The 24,651-nt window shown below is 44.6% G+C and overlaps 1 protein-coding gene across 1 annotated transcript in view; it reads right to left on the bottom strand.

Moving 5' to 3' along the window:
* PDIA5 (protein disulfide isomerase family A member 5) overlaps positions 1-24,651 on the bottom strand; it is a 1,005,467-nt gene that overhangs the window by 720,689 nt on the left and 260,127 nt on the right. Inside the window, exon 4 of the mRNA XM_086957073.1 lies at positions 240-323. Coding sequence (XP_086813199.1) covers positions 240-323 — 84 coding nt within the window. The remainder of the gene's footprint in view (positions 1-239; positions 324-24,651) is intronic.

Raw genomic sequence — 24,651 nt, 5'->3', positions numbered from 1 at the left:
ATACAGTTTTGAAGAGGATACAGATTTCCTTTTTATCCAGCAATGTGTGCCTATGTGAGGCCCCTAGTAACAGAGATTTTACAGATGAGGCTGTAGGAAAACATGCCAACATTCCAATGATCATTATTATTTAGGACACTTCAGGTGGGCCTGAGGCATGATCACCTAGCTACTCAAGCAATTCCTGCATAAAGGACATGCAAAAACGAATTTAAACGGAGACTCTTGTTCTCTCTTACTTGTAATGGAATAATTCCATTCCATTCTCCTTGGAGCTAGGATCCACCTTCACCTTTTTGCATAGCTTTCTGCTCTCTGTATCACTGCAAAGACAAAAAAACATGGATCCGTATTAAAATGATGCTCAAGGTGAACGCCTGGGTGATCTAATGTGTACACAGAAGCGTCACATGAGCTAAGTGGCAGCGTAAACATTAAAGCGTGCTTCAGAGCTCAGTATCCACGGCTACGGCTCCCATGTTGGAGGGTCGCCAATGTAATCCCAGCTTATGCTTTGTTCAGCATTAGAAACATTTATTCCTGTTAACCGGCTCCTGAAATTTGAGGCTTGGCTTTTGAAAAGTATTTAATAAAATGTTACCTTTATTTAATAAACTGCTTAACTCTAATTCTCCACTGAATGGAATTTTCAGGATGGCTGAGCCAATCAGAATGGAGACAAGTAACCATGGTTGCATGCTAAAATTGTGCTCTGTAATCTCGAAGACCCATCACACAACTAGTTTAGGTGTGACAAAAGAAGAGGGCAGCCAGAATGTTTTTTGTAAGAATGCTTTTATGGAGGGAAGCAACAACACCGCAAATAGACATTTTTCTGTGTACTCTCCTGGTACAAACTGTTTCACTTGTAGCACATTTTTCCAGCATACATGCATAATAATTTTAGCGTGTGATTTACCATTTTAAATTTGGTGTTGGGAATTCAAACTATCTCCTCACAGCTTGACACTGTGGCAGAAAGGAGGCAGACATAGCAAGCTCAGGCATGTAATGATTTGGTTGTGAGATACGGAGGTGACACCAGCTCTGCATGAAAAAGGCGGAAAAAGGGGGGCTTGGGGTAAAATCAGGGACAGCTTTTGCCGTATTGAGACCACCTTGAATACATGTCACCTAGCCTGCACAGCCACATGGCTGCCAACTCCAAAATGAATTTTCCTACCATCAGCCACCAGTTTAGTATTTCCTATTTGAACCCTCCTCCCAGGACATCCAGCCTTCCTCTTCATTTAGGGGCAACGTCCTAGGTGATCAACATGTTTCGGCCAAGAGGGCATCGGCCCGAGACCCCGAACCTCTGCATTCCCTTAAACACATTCACAGAATCATCCCAAAGATCTCTCAAAATCTTAAACAGTATTGGAAAGCCAATAAGTCTTGGCTTTGAAACTGATTGATTGTTGCCAATGCTTATTTTCTGTGCTAATTAGCTGCTGCGAATGTGCACGCATCCAAGAGCGCCTTGATGCCCTTGGGCTTAGTTTGCGCTTTATAAATTTTCTTTCATTCATTCATTCATGAAGGCCATTTTGAAATGTGTTTGGAAAACAAAATGCATTCACAGGTATCGGTCATAAATACACTGGCCAACTCTGAATGCATTTTGTTGTGCTTTAACAAATGACTTTAAAGAAAGCCACCATATATGTGTGCATATCTGCTGCAGTCATCTTTCAATGGAATTTGCTCAAATAAAGCAAAACTCATTCAGGGATGCCGGTCACTAGCCTAGAACAGTCAGATAGCCATTTTAAGATCGGTGCCCGGAGACAGTACAGCAGGCAGCAACTAAGATAAAAAAATAAAAAAATAAAAGGTGGTTAAAGGTGCAATGAATTACCAGGTGGGAACAGTGCATAGTGAGAGACGAAAAGAATGGATGGCCGAGGGAAAGAAAGTGAGAAGATATAGTCCCTCCCACACCCAGAAAAGAGACAAGGAGTACACAGTGTGGCTCACTGGTTAGAGGCGGCATACCCGTAAGCAGAGAACGGCCCGGGACCAGGGTTCAATTCTCGACGCGGCAAAGTCGTGGACCAGGGTCAAACGGACTCGATTATTCTCGCCTCAGTGCCTACTCTAACAAGGGTACACACTCGGCAACTGGGGCATTAAGCTTGCCTCATCTCTACAACGGCCCCCCACAGACGCCGGGGATGCCTGGTTTCACCTTGCAGATACCCAGAAAGGGACCATCTCACAGGGAAAACCAGGACGGGTTCCCCAGCGGACTTCAGCGCCAGGATACTCCTTGGAGTCACAGTGCGCTTTACAAGTACACCCACATTTACAAGGTGCGACGTCAACAGCTGTAAGATACGTCATCTTAACAAAACACTGAGACTAAAATGCTCCTGGGGGATAAAGAAATGAATAGGTACGAAAGCCATATCAGGAACAAGGAAGTAACACAGAAAACAAAGCTAACCAGGCATGAGCAAGGGCCGGACCTAAAGCTCTTTCTAAGTATTGATAAATATTTAAAACAATAGATCTTGACAAAAAAAACTTCTGAAGTTGTCTGAGTTGAGGCCTAAAAACTGGCCTCTTCAGTATACGGTCATCAATAAAATCACATGAGGGCGTTCCCCACTTCTACGTATTCATCTCTAAGTCATACTCAAACGAATTCTTTCTTTGCAGGTATTAAATAACCCTCGTAAGACTAAATATCAAACATACCAAGTATGCTAAAGGGGCATCTGTCTGGGTACTACACTTATATTCTGATTATCTGAATAGTGCTCACAGAAATAGTCTGATCTTAACTGGCACTCTTACCTACACAGCTCTAAACTATGCTTCCCTGAATAATGCTACTATGAAGACTACGTCTCTGAAGTACTCCACTCAAAAGCTCCTCTTCATATTTGTGCTGTGTTGGAAATGGCCCTTCTTGCAGTGTCATCCCTAAACTTTTTGCCGGCCTCTTCTATTTTCTCTGACCTGTTGTTGTTGGTTTTACGACTCTGGGCACTTTACGACTGCTGATCAGTGCTAAAGTGCATATTCTCTCCCTTGGTAACTATGATTGTGAATTGGTATATCCCCGATTGGCTTATTTGGTTTACCTGTTAGTCCCTAGTAGTGCGGCCTGTGTGTGCCCAGGGCTGGTAACCCAAATGCTCCTGGTGGGCCTGCAACGCTGGTTTGCACCACCCACAGAAGCAGCTTGTAAAGTGTACCTCAGACCTGCCACTGCAGTGTCTGTGTGCAGCCCAGAACTGCCATCTTGGCTGTGAAGTGCCTACACTTCCCAGCCCCTGAACCTTCCATTGGCATCATATCAGTCACCCCTATGGTAGGTGCGTTGTATGTGTAAGGTAGGACATGGCTTGATATATGTTGCATGTCCTGGTAGTGAATTACTTCCCATTTTGTTTTTCACTGCTGCAAGGCTACCTGTTCTCCATAGACTAGAATGGGCAGTCTGACTATTACATCTTATAGTCCTAACTGACTCAAGGAACATGGTAGAAATTCGAGTTTAGTATGCCTGAACTCAGAATGATAAAATACATCTTTTAGAAAAGTTGGTTTTAATATTCTGTGTTTAAAAATACCACTTTTAGAAAGTAGGTATTTTCTTGCCTAAGCCTTCCAGTGTGCTCTGCTGTTATGTGTATTGACTGTCTGGGTTTAGAGGGGCACATCTGACTCCCCCACCAGCCTCCCGATTCCTCCCAGTGAGGATTTCTATCTGAAGGTGAGGCCCCTGTGAGTTCCAGGGCCTCTAGTTCTACTCCAGAGAAGCGTGCTGAAATTGTCGCTTCCACCCGTTTGCGAGCCGCCACAGCTGAAGAGTGTAAGAAAAATCACTGCGCTGCTGCCGCCGAGTGCTCGCCAACGAAGAATCATCGCATCGCACGCTTGCGGGCCCCAAAGTGCTCGCTACCCCCAAAGGTCATCGCACGTTTGCGGGCCGCTGAGTGCTCGCTAACCCCGGATCATCGCATCGAGATCGCCGCATCACGACATCGCAGTGCGGGTGCTGTGCGTCCACCATTTTCATCGCATTGCACCCGGATCGTCGCTCCCTCGCGGGGTGCCATTTCCTCACATGGCAATAGGGTCGCACACGCTACAGGTCCAGCACATCATCCCCCCTTGCTTCAAGGATTCAACACATCGATGGCCTTGCATGAGGAAGTTTGTCACTTTGTCCTACACGCATCCGCAGACCGGCGCATCATCCTCCCTTGCGGCAAGGATTCAAAGCATCGCCGGCCTCGTGTGAGGAAAATCATCGTTACAGCTCGTTTGCAACATTTTGTTGGTTTTGCTACGAAATCCAAGTACTTTGTAAGTAAAAGGGTCGCAGAGACCACTGCCTTGAACTGAACTCCTATTTGCACACTCTGAACTATTTTTACAGCATTTCAAGAATAACCCTATTTTACAGTACTGTGGCTTTTTAACGTTATTGGTCTTGTGTTAAGTCTATACATAAAGATACTTATTTTTTATAACTACTTGTGTGGTGTTCCTTTGTAGTGTTCCTCACTGTGTTACTGTGTATGATCATAAATGCTTTACACACTGCCTCTGAGATAAGCCTAGCTGCTTGTGCTACGTTACTACAGGGTTGAGCAGGGGTTATGAAAGGGTATAGCCCCCTTACTCTGACTTAGGAAGAAGGGTCCCTACTTTACAGTGGCAAGCCATTGTCAACCAGAGACCCCCATTTCTAACATGCTGACTTGAAGCGTTCCTCTTTAAATCTTCCACCCAATAATACTGTGCTCCTCTATAAATTCCTGCATTCCACATTTAACACACTCAGCTAGAGTGCTTAGTCTCGTTTCCTCTGATCCCTTTGTCTCTACCCTAACCAATGTGCTGTTATGTAATAGGGTAATCTTGGGTGCACCTAACTCACCATCTGAGGTAAAATTATTTGCAAACTTTTAGAGGAGGTTGGTTTCCGTGGGTCGCTCCTAAACTGCTACGCTGTAAATCACATAGACCTACTGCATAACCTCTTGTAACATTAGGACCTGCTCCTCCTTAAGTCTAACCAATGACACATCAGAGTGGAGCCAATAGATTTATTTGGGCAAGCAGTTTTTATCTTTTTGAGGTCCGAACTCTGTGTTTTGTAACCTCAGAGACTGCAAAACTCAATGTAAGGATGTACCAGTGGTATGTTGTCTCCATAGTGATTGCCTCTTCTGGGTGGCAAATAGCTTGATGTGAGCAAAATCAACTGCAACTTTTCTAGTTGACTGGCACCTATGGCACTCCTGTTTAGACCTCTTCACTGACTGGATAAACTGTATTGTAACTTAGGAGCTGCATCTTCCTAGGTTATCCTTAGGCCCTGCCTTGGTGGGTAATATTGAGATCAGCCCAGGTTATCATTTGTGCCAATTCTTGTCCTGACTGACTATATTAAATTGATAACATCAGTTTTATTTACTGAAAGGTGCATTACTTATGCCCGTCTGTGGTGAATTCACATTCCAAGCCTTGCATTCCATAATTCTTACACTGCTCAGTCACGCTATTAACTCATCTCTACTGTAGGCCACTGATGTCTCTCAAATGCACGAAGATCATTATGTGATTCTATAATACGAGCATGACCTCTCCCGCCCCCCAACTTGCTCTTCATCCTTTTCTATGGCCTCTCTCCCACTTAAAACCAGGAATAGCCACTCTCAACTCGTTTACCCATTTCGTCCTCTCATGTCCCATTGATCCTTCACTTATGTACCAACTCCCACGCCACCAGTTTCTTATCAACCTGCCATCTTTTGCCTTTGAACCACTGCACCTGGTCCTCATTTACTCCTTAATCCCCAGTCCTTTACACACCTACATTGCCCTATCCTTCTGCCTACCATCACCCTTCCCTTTCCCTCTAACCAACCCTCCATCTTCCTGAGAGTAGACAACCCTATCAAAGCTACACCCAATCTAACCACTCCATGCCACCTCTATCTATAAGACATCTTCCCCTTACAAACCTCCTACATTTACCAGACAACGCCCCCCCCCTCACCACCAAATCTCCTCTTCCTTTTCTCTGTGCTACACTTGTTCCTGGCTCCCATGCAGTCACTGACTCCCAGTAATCCCTCACTCTCAACAGAAGATGAGACAACTCACCAGGCCTGATGTACCCTTGCTTAAGAAACCTCTTCGTGTCTACTGCCTCTGTTTGATATTACACATTTCAAACATACATCCCACATTACTCTCACACACATTCCTGAAAACCATGCAGCCTCTCAGGAGATCACCCGTCATATCCTGCCCTTGCCTGGCTATTCCAATCCCATGTGCTCCCCCATTCCTCTCATCAGCACCTCCCTCCTTCCACATGCTTTCATCCTACCTACTTTCACACAGCATCATTCTACCTAGGTGACACTAATTCTAAACCCAACCATTCTCTTCCAGACACGTGACTCTGGATCAATGCAAGCTTTATATTTAAACATCATTATCATACACATGATCACCTCACAAACATGATCATCTCTTTGTTACTGACAACCTGATTGGAGGTAATATATTCATGATCTGATCTTTTGTGCAGTAATTACATATTGACACAAGATTGTGTTTCTAAACTGGATAGATACCTGCCAGAAAGCTCACAATCCTCCACAAAACCACACTTAGAACTTACCTTCACCAGAAACCCTGCTCCTTGAATGTCAATCGAATCTTGTAGTGTGCCATTACTCACATCAATTATCACTCTCATTTCAGCTTATTTTCCAACCACTGCTTCTAACCATGCTTCCGGATTCTTTCTGCAATTTGAATGGATCAACAATGAGCCATCACCCTTGGCTAAACAACCCTTGATAATTTTAACATCTGGGTTGACCTATCGGATCATGAGCATGTAATGTTTATCCTCTCCTCCCTGAAATTCCTCAATCTTCTCCATCTCATCACAGGATTTAGCTTAAATCTTGGTGCCTTTTAATAAAGGACAAGCTGCAGATGCTTATCAGCTTTATCCTGTAGCAATGTCTTCAAGCAAGACTGACTCTAGAATATGGCTTAAAAACTTCAACAGAACATTTATTTTTTGCTCTTGTGGAAAACATAGCTTCATTATTCAATCACTGGATGTCACATGCATTCAATTTCTTGGTACCATTTATGCACCAGTGGAACTACCCGATCTGCAAGGGCTTTAACTAATTTACAGAATTATTAACACTCTCAAATGGAAGAATCGCCTGCTGCAACTTAAAAAGGATAAATGGTGCTGAACCTGTAGCAATCTGACTGTTCAGACTATACAGAAGACTTGAAATGCACTGACAAGTTATTATGCTGTCCTTGTCACTGATATCATCTGGCTCCCAAAGGAACATTTGAAACTCCAGCCTGAATTCTCCTATCAAACTTTGACGAGCCAGTACTCCCTACTCATTCTAATGTATTACTTTTTTTCCCCGACTATCTGGCACAGACTTGTTGATGCTTGTCAACTTCAGCATATATGTTTATCACAAACAGATCGTTGCCTCGTGGCTATCTTCCAGTAGCTCCTACCACATGACACAATGTGCTCAGGAAGTTAAAACAGGCTCAACACTTCCTTCCATGAGTGAACATACCTGGATGATTTGAGGACCTCAGATGTCAATTCACACTTGATTCAAACAACTAGCACAATTACAAAGGTGGGTGTGAGTGGCCCCGTCCAGGTTAAGTTGATTTTAAAAGCTACATTCATTCAACTGAATTATTACATTTAGAATCAAAATAACGGTCTGCTGCCAAAAAGGGATTTGCCCAAGCCATGTAACAGAACACTATTACCACATTGGAAGGTCTCATGACTCAAGTAGCCAAAGCTGGAGTGTTGCTCCTCTACTGCTAGAGCTCTTTGCTCCCGTTAATACAATTCTCCACTCTACTCTTTAACCACATGGCTGCTGGGCGTTTCCCCCCCCCCTGTGCTGGAAAATGCCATTTTAGTGGCACCATGAAGAGCTCAGCTCGTCATCAGCACACGACACCCGTGGGTGATGACGAGCTGAGCTCGTCATCAGCATCGAAAGGGTTAAACATGGTTCTGTGACACTGCAACTGAAGAGAAGGTATCAAACAATCTCTTCATTCATATCAAACCCTCCTTGAGGTCTTTCCCGAATTGGGGCAGTGATAGTGATTGACTTAGGGGGAGGGGGGGGGGGGGGAGAGGGGGGGGGGGGGAGAGGCAGGGTGTTCCAGGCCTTTTTTGCAAGGTAGGAGAAGGATCTTCCCCAGGCTGTGGTCTTGTGCATACGTGGAATGGCGGCCAGGGCCAGTTGGACAGACCAGAGGTCTCTGGAGTTTGAGTGGAACGAGAGGTGGTGGTTGAGGTATGCAGGTCCCGTTTCATGTAGGGCTTTGTAGGCGTGTGTGAGGAGCTTGAAGGTGATTCTTTTGTTGAATGGGAGCCAGATGAGGTCTCTCAGGTGGCTGGTGATGTGGCTGCAGCGGGGATGTGGAGGATGAGTCTAGCGGAAGTGTCCTGGATGCTTTGCAGTTTCTTGAGAAGTTTCTGGGTGATTCCGGCGTAGAGTGAATTGCTGTAGTCAAACCTGCTGCTGATGAGTGCGTGTGGTGACCGTCTTTCTGGACTCAGTGGGGATTCACTTGAAGATCATTCGGAGCAGGTGTAGCGTGTGAAAGCAAGATCATGAGACGGCGTTGATCTGGCAGTTCATGGTGAGCGAGGAGTCCAAGATGCTGCCGTGATTTTGTGCCTGGTCTGTGGGTGAGGTTCAAGATCTGCAGGACACCAGGAGTCATCGCAAGTGGAGGAAGTGGTGCCCAGGATTAGTAGCTCAGTCTTTGCTGAGTTTAGCTTGAGGTAGCCGTCCCTCATTCAGGTGGCGAAAGTCTTCATCCAGTCGTGGAAGTTGCTCTTGGGGACTTTGGGTTCATTGGTGAAGAAGAGGATCAGCTGGGTGTAGTCAACGTAGGAGATAAAGTTGAGTCTGTGCTTCCTGATGATGGCTGTGAGCGGGGCCATGTAGATTTTGAAGAGGGTGGGGCTCAGGGAGGAGCACTGAGGCACACCGCAGCTGATACTAATATATGCTCTGCAGCAAATATGTCCGTTCATGCAGGTGGTCTCCGGTCTCACTCCACCATATGGAAACCCTCTGATTCTTTGTGTACATGGCACACTACTGTGCCAAATGAACCTAATCATGAACAGAGGAGGCAAGGAGACCATGCCAAACTCCACATATTTCAATCAGATCTACAAAGAAAGAGATAAACAAAACCTGAGAGCTAGCAGTCTTAAATATAGTCTTTGTGAATCAGCCACTTGCCTATAGGGCGGAAGGTGGGGTCTTAACTTTAGAATCATCTTAAGCAAGACTCCTAAGCAAAAGGACAGACTAAGACTGATTACGAGTTGCATAGTACTAGCGGGGTGTAAACTCTACATGCAAAGTTTACATTATAGTACAGTAACACCACGCAATTATCAGTTACACTCCACAGAATAGGGAATAACTGTATAGAGCCATATTTACTGGGTGAAAACTACTGGGAATTCTCAATTCTGTGTGTTTAACAAATACATTTACTATCTGCTCTGAGCAGGTGGTAAATGTATGTGTGGCCCGTGAGGGATGGGGCAGGTAAGTTCTGAAATGGAGAGCTACGAATGCTCCCCCAGCCACAAAAACAACAGGGTGGGGAGGGCAAAGCCTGGCTGCTGCTATAGGGAAAGCCTCATGAGATTTCACCAGGCAGAATTACACCTTTGCAAAATCAAGTATGGAGTTCTAATACCCAGGAAAACTTAGTGCAGTAACACTGGCCCACTCTTGATTATTCGGAACAGAATTCTATATGGCAACTCCGCTCCACCTACTCTTAAAAAGGGTCTGTGTGTCTGAATGTCAGTATCGGACAAAGTTGAGCCTTTCTTCCAATCAACAACCCAGAATGAATAACTGGCTTTCGTGCTTGTTGCTCTAAAGTTTTACATAAAGCGCCCTGATGTCTATTCAAGCCCAATTCATGACATACAAAACTATAAAATAAATAATAAATGTAAAACATTTTTTTGTATTTAATGCAGCAGTTTAAATTGGGGGTGGCTACTACCAAGTCTTCAAAAGTTTTCCAAAAAAGAAACTGTGGCAAAGTGGAGAATCTGGGTAGAAGCCTTCCTGATCCTTCAGTGACCTGGATAACCAGGTGGACGGTTCACCTCGAGTTAGTCAGGAGACAACGGACCACCACATCTGCCTCCACGTGCGCAGCATTTTAATAAACCCGAATAATGCGTGACAGTCAACAACAATGGTATGCAAAATGACAGACTAAGTGACAAACAGTAACAAAGGACAACTCAAAAAATGTGCTAATCCCTGGCTACCTTTAGATTCTTGGAGACAGTGCGACACGCCTCTCACCAATGTTATGGCTTCTCTTCAATGTTTATTGTGGGCAGACATGTTGGGGATATTTAATAAAATCTCGCCGCCATCTGCCGCAGCATCTTTTAATACCCGCATCACTGCAATCATTATACCGTCTGAGCCTTCACGCCATCTGGGGTCTGCTTTAATAAACAGGTTCTGAGCAGCCATAACTCTGTCTTCAACAGGCCTGTATTAATCCTACATGCATGATTTCCTGGAGAACAATGGAAATTGTAAGGACAGAGAGGGAACGAATTTATGCGGAGACTTTTGGCAGGTTGCGGATAAAATCTAAGGATTAATAAATAACGTTGCTTCGGTTTGGAAGGCGATTCTACCAACCCACAAATGTATTGGTAGTATAGACATATGCATCCCATTTCTGATTCTATGTAATGCGCTGAGGGAGTTAAACAAAAAAAAAGTTGGCTAGAAAATATATTCCGAGTTTTATAAATGGACTGAAACGTAGACAATATCTTATCGCCAAGCCTTCATTTGGAGTTGCAGAGTAAATCCTGGTCCGTGTTTGCAACCGAATCCGGAGTATAAATTAAGCAAAAATGTTGCACCCCGCGGTGTACACCTGAACCAAAACCTTTTGTTATTATGGTAATTTGCGTCGCGGGGCCACTGGTAGGAACGAAGGAACATGAAAGGAATTGAATAGTGGTAAAACCGATCCTGCTAGGTACCTCTCGCGCCGACCAGAAAAACAAGGTAGGTAAACCTGCGCGAGCATAAATACGCGAGGTGAGTTAATATGTAACCGGGCTGATTCTACTGATTATATATAATTATGCGTTATTTGGAATGATGACAAAGGGTAACGTGCGCCGGTCTACTTTCGAGATAATAGGCCCGAAGGATGGCTTCACACAGTCCAGCAATACGTGTAGGGTATTACGTAGTGTTTTGAAGATAAGCTGTGCTCACATTCTTACGTGCGTGGTGCGTTCCTTATATATGCCTATCAATTAAGGTGAGATTTTCTTTCTGCGTTTGTTGCAGTTTGAAAAGCGCACAGTGGGTTTTTGCTTTTCAGTTTTCCGTTCTGCTTTGGCGCCGCTGTTCGATTGTGTGCTAGAAGGATAACGCTGTTGCAAAAGCGGATTAAAGTTTCTTGAATGGACGGTTGCACTGGGCTTATGCTAGTTAAGGTGTGGTGATTTAAGTTTCAGGGACCTACCCAGCGGTTTAAAGGAGTCCCGCGGCCTGTGGTTTAAGTGAGCGACGGGGGAAGTTTCACTGTATGTGGAGAACGCTGTTTTGAGGGTCAGTTAGGAAGGCGCGTTGTGCCGTGCAGAGCAGTACTTGGTATCAATGTCCCTGTCTGGGTGCCGTGGTTTAAGAGGTGTAGTGACGGGCTGGTCACTCTTCTAGTGTTTCTTGTACCAGCCACTCATCCATCCATCTAGCCATCACAGGTGTCACGGGACACTGCTAATACATTTTGTATGTGTTCCTTTCCTCTTCTACCCGGTTTTATTATGGAATGTTCCATGTTATGCTGATGCAAGGGGGTTGGCAATATGGAGCAGGAGGCTGGTGCCATCTGTTCACCCGAATAAGAACAGGAACCCACTCCCATAAGTGGCCATGCCTGAGTTCATTTAGGCTTATGGAGAACAAAGCGTCCCTATGTTCATTGCCGGAGTTGAATTAGAAGGAAAAATAGGCTTGGGCACTGAAAAAAAGGAAGAGTCCCACATTGGTTGATCGCGGTCTGTTAAGAAATGTGACTTGGTTAGTAGCAGGAGCTATTTTAGCGCAAATATGTTACGGCAGTGATTTAAATTGTGTAGGGCTAGTTACACTGGCCAAGAATGGTATCCTAATTTTTTCACTGCTGCTCTCAGGGGCGGCTCCTCTGTAATGGCGGAGGAGCGCTGCCCCCCTGCTAAAAGATGAAAAATAAAACGATAACAGCATTTTATTATCATTTTATTTTTGACTGCAAGTCTTCTGCGAGGCGGGCCAGGGAATCCTGTGTGACAGGCATGGTTGGGCACTTTCAAGTGCCCATGTCAGTTTGGCCAGCAGCCTTACGCCGGCCAAATAGACATGTGCACTCATGTTTCTCCCACCCAGCTGTGTTGCACAGCTGGTTGGAGAAACCCCACAGGATCCCAGGCACTGCATGAGCAGCAAATCAAGCAGCTCAGACCAATCCAAGCACTTCTGTCATGCCGAGAATTGTATTCCCAGCATGAGAGAAGAGCCTGAATTGGCATCTAGGACCCTGCGCAGTGTGCAGCCGGAGAAGAGGATCAGAAGAGAGGAGGATGGTGGCGGTCGTCTGAGCGGCAGGTAAGAGAAATTTCATGAATTTTGTACCCCCCCCCCCGCCCCCGCCACATCACCAAGCAATGCGAGCAGCCACCACTTTGCTCTGAAAACTGAATATTTCAAAAGGCAGGATCGTTGACATGCACAAGGTAGAAAAATACTCACTGCCAACAATGTCGTAGAATGTAAACATAACATACATATAGTATACAATCCTGGAAAGGGTTGTGGTTGTGATCTGGGCATGTAATCTGTAATGGCAATCTTGAATTCCAGTGCTAGCTCTAGAAAACATTAACATGAGAATGTCGATAAGAGGGCGGGTTAGAGAATTAATGTGCTTGTCTAATACAGAATGTCAGAAAATAAGTAAGTTGCTCATACACTGTTGTTTAGTGAACTCGTTTTTGGCTTTGTTTGGGAAGGATGGACCTCGTATCAGTTCCAGGTGGGGATAGATTTGTAACTGTGGGACCAAGCACTAAAATCATCAAATGAGAGGGAGCATGGCCTGGAAGAACCCTGTATGGATGTGTCACCATTGAGCTCCTGAGTCTGGTGCCCAGAAAAGATAACAAATTCTAAGCAAATGACCTCGAATTGGAAAATGAAACAGGAAACACAGCAGCTACGATCACAGAGTAGTGGTGAATCAGGTAAGATACAAATTGCCCCAAAACTAGAGGATTCTGGCCTTGATTTGCCCCTTTAACGAGAGTAAAAGCACATACCCAAAATGGCCACCATAACGGTTCAGTTGCTAAGACAATGAAAAGGAGTTTCTCCCGGGTGATCGTTAACAGCCAGTGATGTTGAGAGTAAGCATGGGCGAATTTTGCGAATCTGGCGTTCGCGAATTTTGCGAATTTGCGAACTCGCACTCTGCAAAATCCGCGAATTCTCGCGAATTTGCGGATTTTTTTTTGTGTTCGCAAGGATATGTGCCAGTTCGCAAGGATTTCTGCCAGTTCGCGAGGGTTTTGTACCAGTTCGCAATTGCGAACTTACATGTCGGCTCGCAACGGTCACGATTATGTTGTTTCTACGTCTGGTTCATCATCACAGGTTCCCAGAACCCTCTGTTTCACCCCTGCCACCCTCTGTTTCACCCATGCCATCCTCTGGTACATCAATGCCACCCTCTGGTTCATCATCACTGTAGATTATGGGGGGAAAAAGCAAGCACACCTGCCTGCTTCAACTGACATGAATTAATTTGGGGTTGATTTATTAATGTGTCACTGTTTTAAAATTCCAGTCTGGCACCTGCTTCCTTATCTGTAATTTGCTTTCTGTTGCAGTGCAATTTTTTTTTCCAGGACCTTTGTGGCCTACTTGTAGCTATTCTATGAGCATGCTGTGAGGGTCAGAGCAGGGTCATATAATTGTTGCAACTAGCAACTGAACTCTGGAGGGGCCCTTGTCAGGAAGCACTACAGGGAATGGTTACTAATGATGAGTTTGAACTTTTGAACCTGCTGAATGCTTTTTTTGTGTTCGCAAGGATTTCTGCCAGTTAGCAAGGATTTCTGCCAGTTCGCGAGGGTTTTGTACCAGTTCGCAATTGTGAACTTACACCGCACGCAGCAAAATTGTATCACCAAGAAAAAAAATCCGCTGTGTGTGAATTTGCGGATTTTGAGGGAAATTCGCGGATTGCGAATTTACCGAAAATCCGCAAAATCCGCGAGCGTAACGGATTTTCCGCCCATGCTTAGTTGAGAGCAGCTTGGAAGGCATTTAAATCACCATAAGGCATTCAACAGTAAGCTGTGAATAACTGCCTGCTTGGGAAAAACTTCATCTTATCGGGCTGCGGGTAGGGTGGCTGTGAATGCCCAACATTTGAAAATACAGTGACTGTCCCGGACCCAGTCTAATAAATAAAATAAAGGGTGAACAAAAGGAATCAACAGTTTATCTCCACCCTTCCAGGGTGGGAAGATGGCTCCTACCTTGGGTATACCAAGGGGGCAGCGCAGTACCTTGTAGCGGAGTGGTACAACTGCAACAGTGGAGAAGACCGAGCCAAGGGATAAGCATCTCTGTTCAACGTTCAGGATTGTGGAGGCTGGCTGGATGGGGAACCTTGGAGTGAGCCCCGGGACCCGCTGGCCCCCCTCCTACAGCAGCTGACGGAACTGAACTTTGGCCGGTTCGTGATTGCGGAGGCTGGCTGGTCGGGGACTATTGGAGCGACCCCACGGGACCCACTGGCTCCCATCCTGCAGCAGCAGACGGAACCCCAGAGGAGGCAGCGGGTGAGAGGGTTGTGGCTTCTATAGGGCACTGTCCTTGATGTGGTAAACGTTCCGCACCGGCATTAGGAATGAACCCCTGGGACCCACTGGCCCCCCCTCCCGCAGCAGCAGACGGACCCCCAGAGGAGGCAGCAGGTGCGAGTACGGTGGATTCCGTTCTTCACCCATGAAGCCACTGCAGCGGGATCTGACTCGAACTAGAGTCAACGGCGGCCGTGCGACCTCACTGCCGCAGCAACGGTTCGGTCCGGCCACTTCCTGCTGGCCAGGCAGTCGATCCTGAACTCAGGGCCGGCGGGATAAGACCTCAAGACTCCAACCGCTCCTGAAGTGTAACAAGTGCCCCGGAGGCGACGGGGTGCCTCTGTTTTCGTCTTTGTTGGAGGCTAATTTCTCACTATCTCGGGGCTGTGTTGGTGAGACTCGCCGAGTTTGGCGAGCTGAGTCTGCAGCGCCTTTCAGAGGTGGTGGATTCCGTTGCGACTGAGTGCCTGGTTGCGAGATATCGACATGCCCGGCTGCGACCCGGAACAAAGTCTCCTGTGGCTCGGGGCTTTATCATGGCTCGAACCCGCCCTCGCAGGTTCAGTTCAGTTTACTCTAGCTCATCTGAAAACAATATCGGATTGAAACCACAAGGCTTATAACTAAGGAAATAACTTAGCTTGACCAATTCTCTCAATCATAGCCCTCCTCCTACAGAGAGATACGGATTCTGCCATAAAAAATACGACCGCATCTTCGTTCATCCTTGGAGGTAATGTTACTGACTTTTTCAGATATATTTCTTTATACTATTTCCAGTTCTGCACTTTTGTGTTTAACGTCATTTATTTTTAAAATGGCGTTGCCCACAGTTTGTATCCCCCCAAAATGGCTGTGGTGGTTGAATACAAAGGACTCTGAGCCCACCCCAATCCACAGCAAGGCTAAGGCCTGTTTTCTCTTTACCTCAGGCGACTACTAGATATCTAAAAAAAAACAAGACTATGCCTCCTTTTACAGACTTGTGGAGAGAGAAATAGGACTACTATCGATGTACATCATCACCCCATCAACCCTAAAGCTCATGTAAAGAGGACTACACTGGCTGCTCACACACCTAATAGAAATAGACATAGGACTACATTTGGGCAATGTGTCGGCCATCTTAGACTGCCTTTTTCCACTGAGTAGACGTAGTCTGACACCTCAGATCGCCCACACACTTATTGGACTCAGACAATGGACTTAACAATGACAATGTGCTGGACATCTTAGAAATATCTTGACTAGTGAGAGCCCACATACCCTGACTACAGTTCGAGAATCTCCACTCTTTCTTCTGGTTTCATATCCCAAGGTTACTCTCTCCCCAAACCTCTGCCTCACCTCTCTTTATAGGCTCTCTCCCATCTTCCCACATCTCGCCTCCACACTTTCATTGTACCCGCACATTGGCCTTTTCTCACCTGCCCTCCCACTGCACCTCATCCCAGCCCGCCCATTCTCGTGAACTCACTCTAACCCTACACCACGCACCTTGGATTACAACCAGGACCCCTGAGACCCCACCCCGCCTTCCACCCAGCCTGCTACTACCTGGCCACAGCCACCACCTCCGTGACTGTCCTCCCCCATCCGTACTGACCCTCCTCATTGCACACCTGCATACCACGCTTCCCTACAAGGTTCACACTTTCATCACATCTCTTCCCATATCATCCCACCTATTGTTCTGACCTATAATGGAACTCACAGGCACACACACCTACAAAATCATCTACCCCTCCAACCTCACAAAAAATTCAGCCAAACGTTTCAAACATAATTTTATAAAACTGCACCCTGAAACACTCTTTGCCGATCCCTATTTCTTAACTCACAACGGGATTACAACCACTGACCTGATTTTCCACACAAAGCGAAGAGCCCAATGGAGGAAAGCATTCCTCACCCCACTCTCCATCTCATCCCTCGTCACCAGCCGACTGGACTACGGCAACGCACTCTACGCCGGAACCACCGCCAAGATCCAGAAGAGGCTCCAGCGCATCCAGAACGCCTCGGCTAGACTCATCCTCGACATCCCACGACACAGCCACATCTCCGGACACCTAAGAGACCTACACTGGCTCCCGGTCAACAAGAGAATCACCTTCCGCCTCCTTACCCACGCACACAAAGCTCTCCACGATCAAGGCCCGAGCTACCTCAACAACCGCATCAACTTCTACGCTCCCAAACGCCACCTCCGATCTGCCAGCCACGCCCTCGCCGCCGTCCCACGCATCCGCAGAGCCACCACAGGAGGAAGGTCCTTCTCCTACCTGGCCGCCAAGACCTGGAACTCCCTCCCGGCCGACCTGCGCCTGACCCAAGACCACCTCTCCTTCAGGAAGAAGCTCAAGACCTGGCTGTTCGAGCATTAGCGGCACCCCCCCTCCCAAGCGCCTCAAGACCCTACGGGTAGGTAGTGCGCTCTATAAATGTCTTTGATTGATTGATTGATCCACGAGGAAAACCGCACATGGTATTATTCTATGTATTGCGCCCTACCAGCTCTTTTATGCGACAGCAACCATCACCATTTACAATAACGGTATTATCCTCATCCAAGCCACAGACTGTAATCTTAATCTCTTGGACAACATCTTTCCTACCATCAAAAACTAGTGTCCACACCCCAGGTGGTTACCCATTCTCCATCCAGTACCATCACACTGGGAGTCACTTCACCCAACCAGTCTGACAACCCTGCCCCCCATCATCCCCAGCCCCCTTCGACACTAGAGTCCCACAAGATTTCCACCCAATTTACCCACACCGCTAACTTACCACATGTCACGGTACCAAAACCAAATAACACGCCCGACTTCCCTCTTCTACCTTGTCCTCTTCCGTCATCAGCCCCCTACGTGGACACCCCCAATACACTTCACCCCACCCCACTAAACCCACCCAGAACTCCTATCTTCCCCACTTCTCGTCCTCCCTGTCCACTTCAGACGTCTGACTTTTGTGTTAGCTACACCCAGACGTTCCCCCCTCTAACCTCACACCTCACAACACTTCAACAATCCCACACATCCGACCTCCCAACACGCCTGATACAGCATATATCCCACCAACAGATACTGACCCCCGACACTACAAGACTATAGCTCCCCTCCACCCTAACACCAACACCTCTCTTGGCTCAGCATCCTTGCCCTTTATTGCCACTCCTGACAAGTACTCCCCCTTTTCTCAGCTACCACATGCAATGTCATGCTTTGCCACATGCCTCGACACCACAGGAACATAATGATCACACATAGTCACAGACCCATACAGCCACTCACAGATGCACTCAATGACTGACTGACCTATACAACCACTCACACACACTCTCAAAAGTTACAGGTTACAGTTAAGAAATACAATAAAAAAAAACTTTAAATTCACTTAAAAAACAAAAGGTTACAGGGGCATCATAGTTAGGAATTAACATTAAAAACAACTTAGAAATCCACAGAAAAGAAATAAAGGCTACAGGGACGTTATAGTTAGGGTCATATTTCACTCATACAAAACCATGGAAATTCAGTAGTTATAGTTACCTGACCTAACTATAACTCGCACCACTCCAATACACTGCTCATGACCTCACATATTACATCACTCATGACCTAGTCAGTGACATCACTGATGACATCACTGCTGACATCCAGTGAGTAAGTGTTTTGTAAATGTTTCTGAGACTTAAAGATATATCCTAAGCTATACACACACATGCCAGGGTCTATTTAAAAAACTGCAAAGGCTTCACCTCCAAGCATGCATCCTATTCAAGACTGCATGACCTACAGAATCATTCATACAAACAAACTTGATTACCTAGCAAACATGACCCAAATTTCTGGTGACAGTTACAACATCAGCATCAGCTCAGTGGCTCCACTTACAACACAAAAGTCTGCAAAGTAATGAAGGAAGCAAGCATTTCACTGCGCAAGCCACAAGGCTGTAGAACAACCTACCCCTGTAATACAGATGTGAACTGCAAGGAAGGGGAAATACCTTTTTACTACCACATTTTCCTTGTGATTTGCAATAAATTGCAGTGTTCACACAAAACCATTTGAGAATTTCAGTGTCTCTTAAATGCATCACAATTTGGTTTAAATTTTTGCCATTGCAAAGGATCCCACTTTGTCCAAGAGAGCTTTGCAGAGATAAATAGACTGACACATCAGGTATGCCCATCTCAGGGTGGTCTGATAAGATGTCACCCAAAAATATATAAGCAACAAAAATATCCTCCCAAAAAATAAGGAAGAAAAGATGGATCGATTTTATATTTATTCACAAAGTTTTATATAGCGCGATCAAGATCCCGAAGGATATCAAAGCTTTGTACTTTGTATGTGAAGTAAAAAACAGCGACAACAGAAATATAGACCATAATATCATAAAAAATGGGCAAGTATATTGAATTTAAACTACTAAATACAATATTAACTTTAAAGCATATATTAACTTTAAAACATATTACATTTGAAAAAATATGCTTATAAAAATATGTAAACAAATAACTTACAAACATAAAATTAAAATATAAACCTTAAAAATGCAAGCTTATAAACATATTTCAAGACATTAAACAATTAAAAAATATGCACACAAAATATAAAATTAAAAGCAACAAAATACACATTTATTTACGTTAACCTAAATTTCAAAATTAAAACAAATAATATATTAAAACAACTAAAAAGAACTATTACATAAAAAAATTAGACCTGGAGAGGTAACATTCACTACTACCACTCCAACATTTTCAACATTAGAGAAAGTGCTGAACTTTGGAAGGGTCAGTTTTATAATACCCATTCCTAAATTTGTTTTAAATAAAAAATTTAAACAGAGACAAAAACAAATGTAAAATATTTTAAAGTAAAACACACCCACTACTGGAAAAAATAGACACCGACAAACAACTAAAATTAACTACAAAAATAATATTATAAAAAGGTAAAAAATATTCAAGTTAAAAAAATAATATATAATTTAACCCAATATATTAATTAATCTGACCAACCAATTAATTAAAAAATAACAAGTCAGATACCAATTCATTTACATAATTATAAATTAGAAAACAAATGACATAAAAATATGTAAGTTAAAACCAATAATTTAAGCCCCTAGCGTTTAGGCATCGCAGGGAGGTGGGTAGCTCAATGAACCCCAAGTCTCTTTCGTAATGTGCCAGTTTTTTGTTTTGTATTGAAGCCTTAGTCTCCAAGTTTGTTCCTTCTAAGGCTTCATTGGGGAAAATGTGTGACCCTAACCTCACCTGTAGGCAGAATTTCAAGTATAATATCCTCCTCCAATTCTCCCCTCAATATGGATACAGAAAATAAATCAAACTGTGCTTAGCCAGGCCGTCCTGTTGTCATTCTGTGCATGACAGTGGATCAGCAGGACGGTGTAAACTCACACCTGGATAAGGCTATATCAGTCTTTGGAGTCTGATTGTACAAGTATCATATAACCGAAGGGTTGTCCGACAGCATGTTGCCCAGGTGAAAAAGCTGTCCACCACAGGCCCTCAGACAGTAGCCCATCACCTGCTGCCTTACTGTGCATAAGAGCAATCTGACAATTTTCACTACTCAGCCTAATGTGATGAAGAACTTCAAGGATTGTTTTGTGTGACAAGGTATCCACATTCTAATACAGCTGCAGGCAATCCTGTACAAGTAAGTAGAAACCCATGCAAAGATATAAAAGAGAGATGGGAACACCGCTCATAAACCTACAAAGAAGTGAACGATAAATATTAACCAAAACAATCTACTATATCTGCAATTCCTTTGGGGGATTTGGTACATTCCCAGAGGGAAAGATTAATGTGGTATCTGCCAATTGTTACAATCTCTATACCCCCTTAGTCTGGAAAAAACCATCCTGGATATCCACCGCATTCTTGAGCACTCGCCGCTCCCACACCTTACATCAGATAAGGTTGTGACCATGAAACAACTGTTCACTATTGATTAAATAATTAGAACGATAGACCAATTAGCTACAAGTAAAACACCGGGTCTAGATGGCTTGCCCCCCCCAAAATTATATTTCTCATTTAAAGCAAAACTTTGCCCCTAGCCGTAAATATGTATGCAGATGCATTTAATATTGGGATTCCATCCTAATCCACTAGGAAGGCGGTGATCATTGTGTTGCCGAACCATGGATGAGATCCCGTTGATGTGTGCTCCTATGGACCACTGTCCCTAAATGGAAAATCCTGGGTAAGATACTGGCGAATATGGTGCAGGATCTGACACGGAACCTGATGAATTTTGACCACCAGGACTTTATTCCTGGGGGAAACAGTGTCTTTAATCTTAGACATTTCTTCAGTTTTAAGGACTAACTTTCTCCTACACTTAAGTTGACAACCATCGCATCTGTATAGAAAAGGAATTCAGTGCCTTATATGACAGTATTTATTTGCAGTCCATACTAAGATTGGAGGTGGACATAACATGTTGGAGTGGATCCAGTTTCCATATGAGTGGCCTCTGGCAAGGGTACACATGGGTTGCACTATACTGGAACAATGGAACAGGGCACTACAAAAGGATGGACTCTGTTGCAATTGTTGTTTGCCCTGGCTAGGTAGCCACTGACCTGTCTGCTGTGTGCTAGGGTAGGTAGGCAAATGGAGGCTTGGACTGGACAGCTGGTAACACGCCATCTATTTGCCTGCAGACAATGCCCTCCTATTTCTAAGTGGACCAGAGACCTCATTGACAGATGTAGTGATGCCCTTAGCAGAGTTTGGTCGCATTTCTGGACTCCAAGTTAAATGAAGTACATCATGCCTTCATCGTCACCCAACCAGGGTGTTTACGGACCAGACATTTCACACTAAATGGAAAACAGCCCCATTTAAATATCCAGGTGTCCATATAAATTCTGATGAAATACACCAGATCTTCGGTAACATGGGCCGAGTGGTGGCAAGTGCAAGACAATTGCCTGCATGTTGGTGTGGTATCCAATTTACCTGATAAGGCAGGTGGCCATAGCAAAAATTCTCTTCACACCCAGATTCTTGTTTCACGTTACAGAATTACCAGTTATTTCAACAAGGAATTTTTCAGAGACCTGAACTCCTTATTGACTAAGTTGATATGGGAGTAGTCTTGGGTAACTTATGCAAGCACTGGATGAAGGAGGAATGGGAGGTCCAAACTATGAGGGGTAGTATTTGGCTTCTCTGCTACAGTGGCATAGGAGGTGATTCTCGAGCACATCTGATCTAGAACAAGACAAACTTAGTATATTGCTGAGTAACTTAGCTACATATGAAGCTGAGCTGTAAAATGTCCCTATGATGAAGCAACACCTGGGGTCACTTAAACTGGCAAAACACTGAGGAAGAGCACCTGAGTAAGACACTTGCAAATCTACTCTGAGCCCCACGCACTGCAAACTACATTACTGAACTCGTCGACACTAATGGGAGGAAAAAAACTCTTCATCTGAACGGTTAGTTGTAATGACTTCTTTTTATGTGCAACTACACTCCGTGACTATATTGTTGTTTAGTTCCTATAAACCTATATAGGATCTCGCGTTTAGACAACATACTGCGGGATTGGTATCCAAACTGATTGCAGACACCCCCACCATAGCATGTATACCAGCTAGCTCACAGTGCCACTAGAAACCCCTTTTACCAAGTAGAGAATAGTTCTTGGCAACTATTGAATAGGGCAAATCTGTCCCATCAGGGATTGTGGAAACAGTACATTACTTTTCGCTCAGTCACTCGTGCTCACTTTGTCTCAGAGAGATACATAGAATAAACGGTGGGGACGTTTTCAATATGCATTTAAGGAACCAGGGTCATTCCAGTGTAAAATAGGTGTGCTGAAACAACCATAAGACCGTAACGGATATAAATGATTATAGATTTCAACAGAGTAAAAGGATTGTAGATTTCTACCATAGTGCAAAAACAATGAATACAGGCAGGTATTAAAATGCATGACAGTAATCAACCCTAACTTGATGTACTTAAGTGTACCTAGCATGTATGTAGGTGTGTAGCCAAGAATCCCTCTAGGGTAAAGTCTACCCCATTACCTGAAGTGAGAAACTGTGGGACCTTGTCTTGATCTGGAGAAGGACACCCCGCAAGAGATGGCAGACCATTGCAAGCTGGAGTGTCTGCAGGTAGGAACCTCAGCGTCTCACGCCAGTGTGTCAGAATGGAACTCCTTTTCTCCTCCGACTACCTCAGCAAGATATGGTGTTTATATACCGTAAGTGGTACCCTCAGGGGTTATACCTTGCTGTGTCATGTCAAACTTGGGATGACGGAAGGAATGACCCTTGTACATAGTAAATTTGCAGGAGATGGTAGTCCTGCTGAGTTTTCAAGAGGCCTCATGCATAATGGATGAGGCTAGTTTTCAGGGTAAACCTCACGTCCTGTAAGTAGGACCGAAACTAGGTAAAAGGTTAGTCCCAAGAACCGTTATGTAGTGTAATTGTAGAGGAGAATATAGGTGAAAGGTTAGATGTCTACCTGAGCCTATATTGGGGTACCTATATGGAACATAATATCACTAGACCCAATTGCCACTTTCCGAGTATTTGAACACCATCCAGCTGCTCCGATTTGATAATGCTCATTGTGCCTATCTAGATTTACCCTTCACCACTAAGGATATTGCCCAAGTGATTAGAAGCCTGCCAGGTGATAAGGCACCAGGACTGGATGGCCTCACAACAGCTTTCTATAAAGAATATACCCCCATACAGGTCTCACACTTACTCATTATGTTTCAAGACCCCCTAGACACTGTTGTTTTGCCCTCCTTAATTGAGGAAGTCAGCTATAATTACACTACTTAAGCCAGGGAAACGTGCCAACCTATGTGACTCTTATCCCCTCTCTCAAATAAACGTGGATAATAAACTCCTCGCCAAACTTCTTGCTAACTGACTGCAACCTCTGCTGCCCATAATAGTTAACCAGGACCAATCAAGATTTATTCCCGGACATTCTACCACTCATAACTTGCGCATTATGCATGCAGTCATGCAGCATCTGGACCCTCAAATATCAGCGGTCGCTGCTTTATTAGACTCCACTACGGCCTTTGATTCATTAGAATGGGTTTATCTTTCCCCCCTGCTGGGTCTATTGGGTGTTAGCACCAGATTTATCAAGCAGGTACAACTCCTCTACTCCTTTCCAGTGGCATGAGTGCTTATGAATAGACTGATATCGGACTTATTCAAAATTAGTCACGGCACAAGGCAAGGGTGTCCACTGTCCCCACTCCTATTTTCTATATCGAGGGAACTAATGGGGGCACGGCTCCATCAACATAATGCAAAAAGTAATATTGGATTTACCACTAGAGGACTAGTGATTTCAATGTACGCAGACAACCTCACTCTCTATGTTAATAAATGGGCAGAAAACCTCTCTCCCATGACTTGTGAGGTGATAAAGTCTGGAGGTTATTCGGGGATGCATATAAATTGGGCAAAAAATCATATTCCCTTTCACGGATAACACACATCAATTCACCACAGATTATCCCTTAAATTGGGCCACCAATCCTGTTTGCTATCTTGGCATATGGCTATGTCATGATATAGATGAACTTTGGCTGGCAAAT

The sequence above is a fragment of the Lissotriton vulgaris genome, chromosome 2_1 (assembly GCF_964263255.1).
Source record: "Lissotriton vulgaris chromosome 2_1, aLisVul1.2, whole genome shotgun sequence".
NCBI lineage: Eukaryota > Metazoa > Chordata > Amphibia > Caudata > Salamandridae > Lissotriton > Lissotriton vulgaris.
Note: the sequence above shows the minus strand (reverse complement) of the source record. Positions and strands in the feature narration are given on the sequence as shown.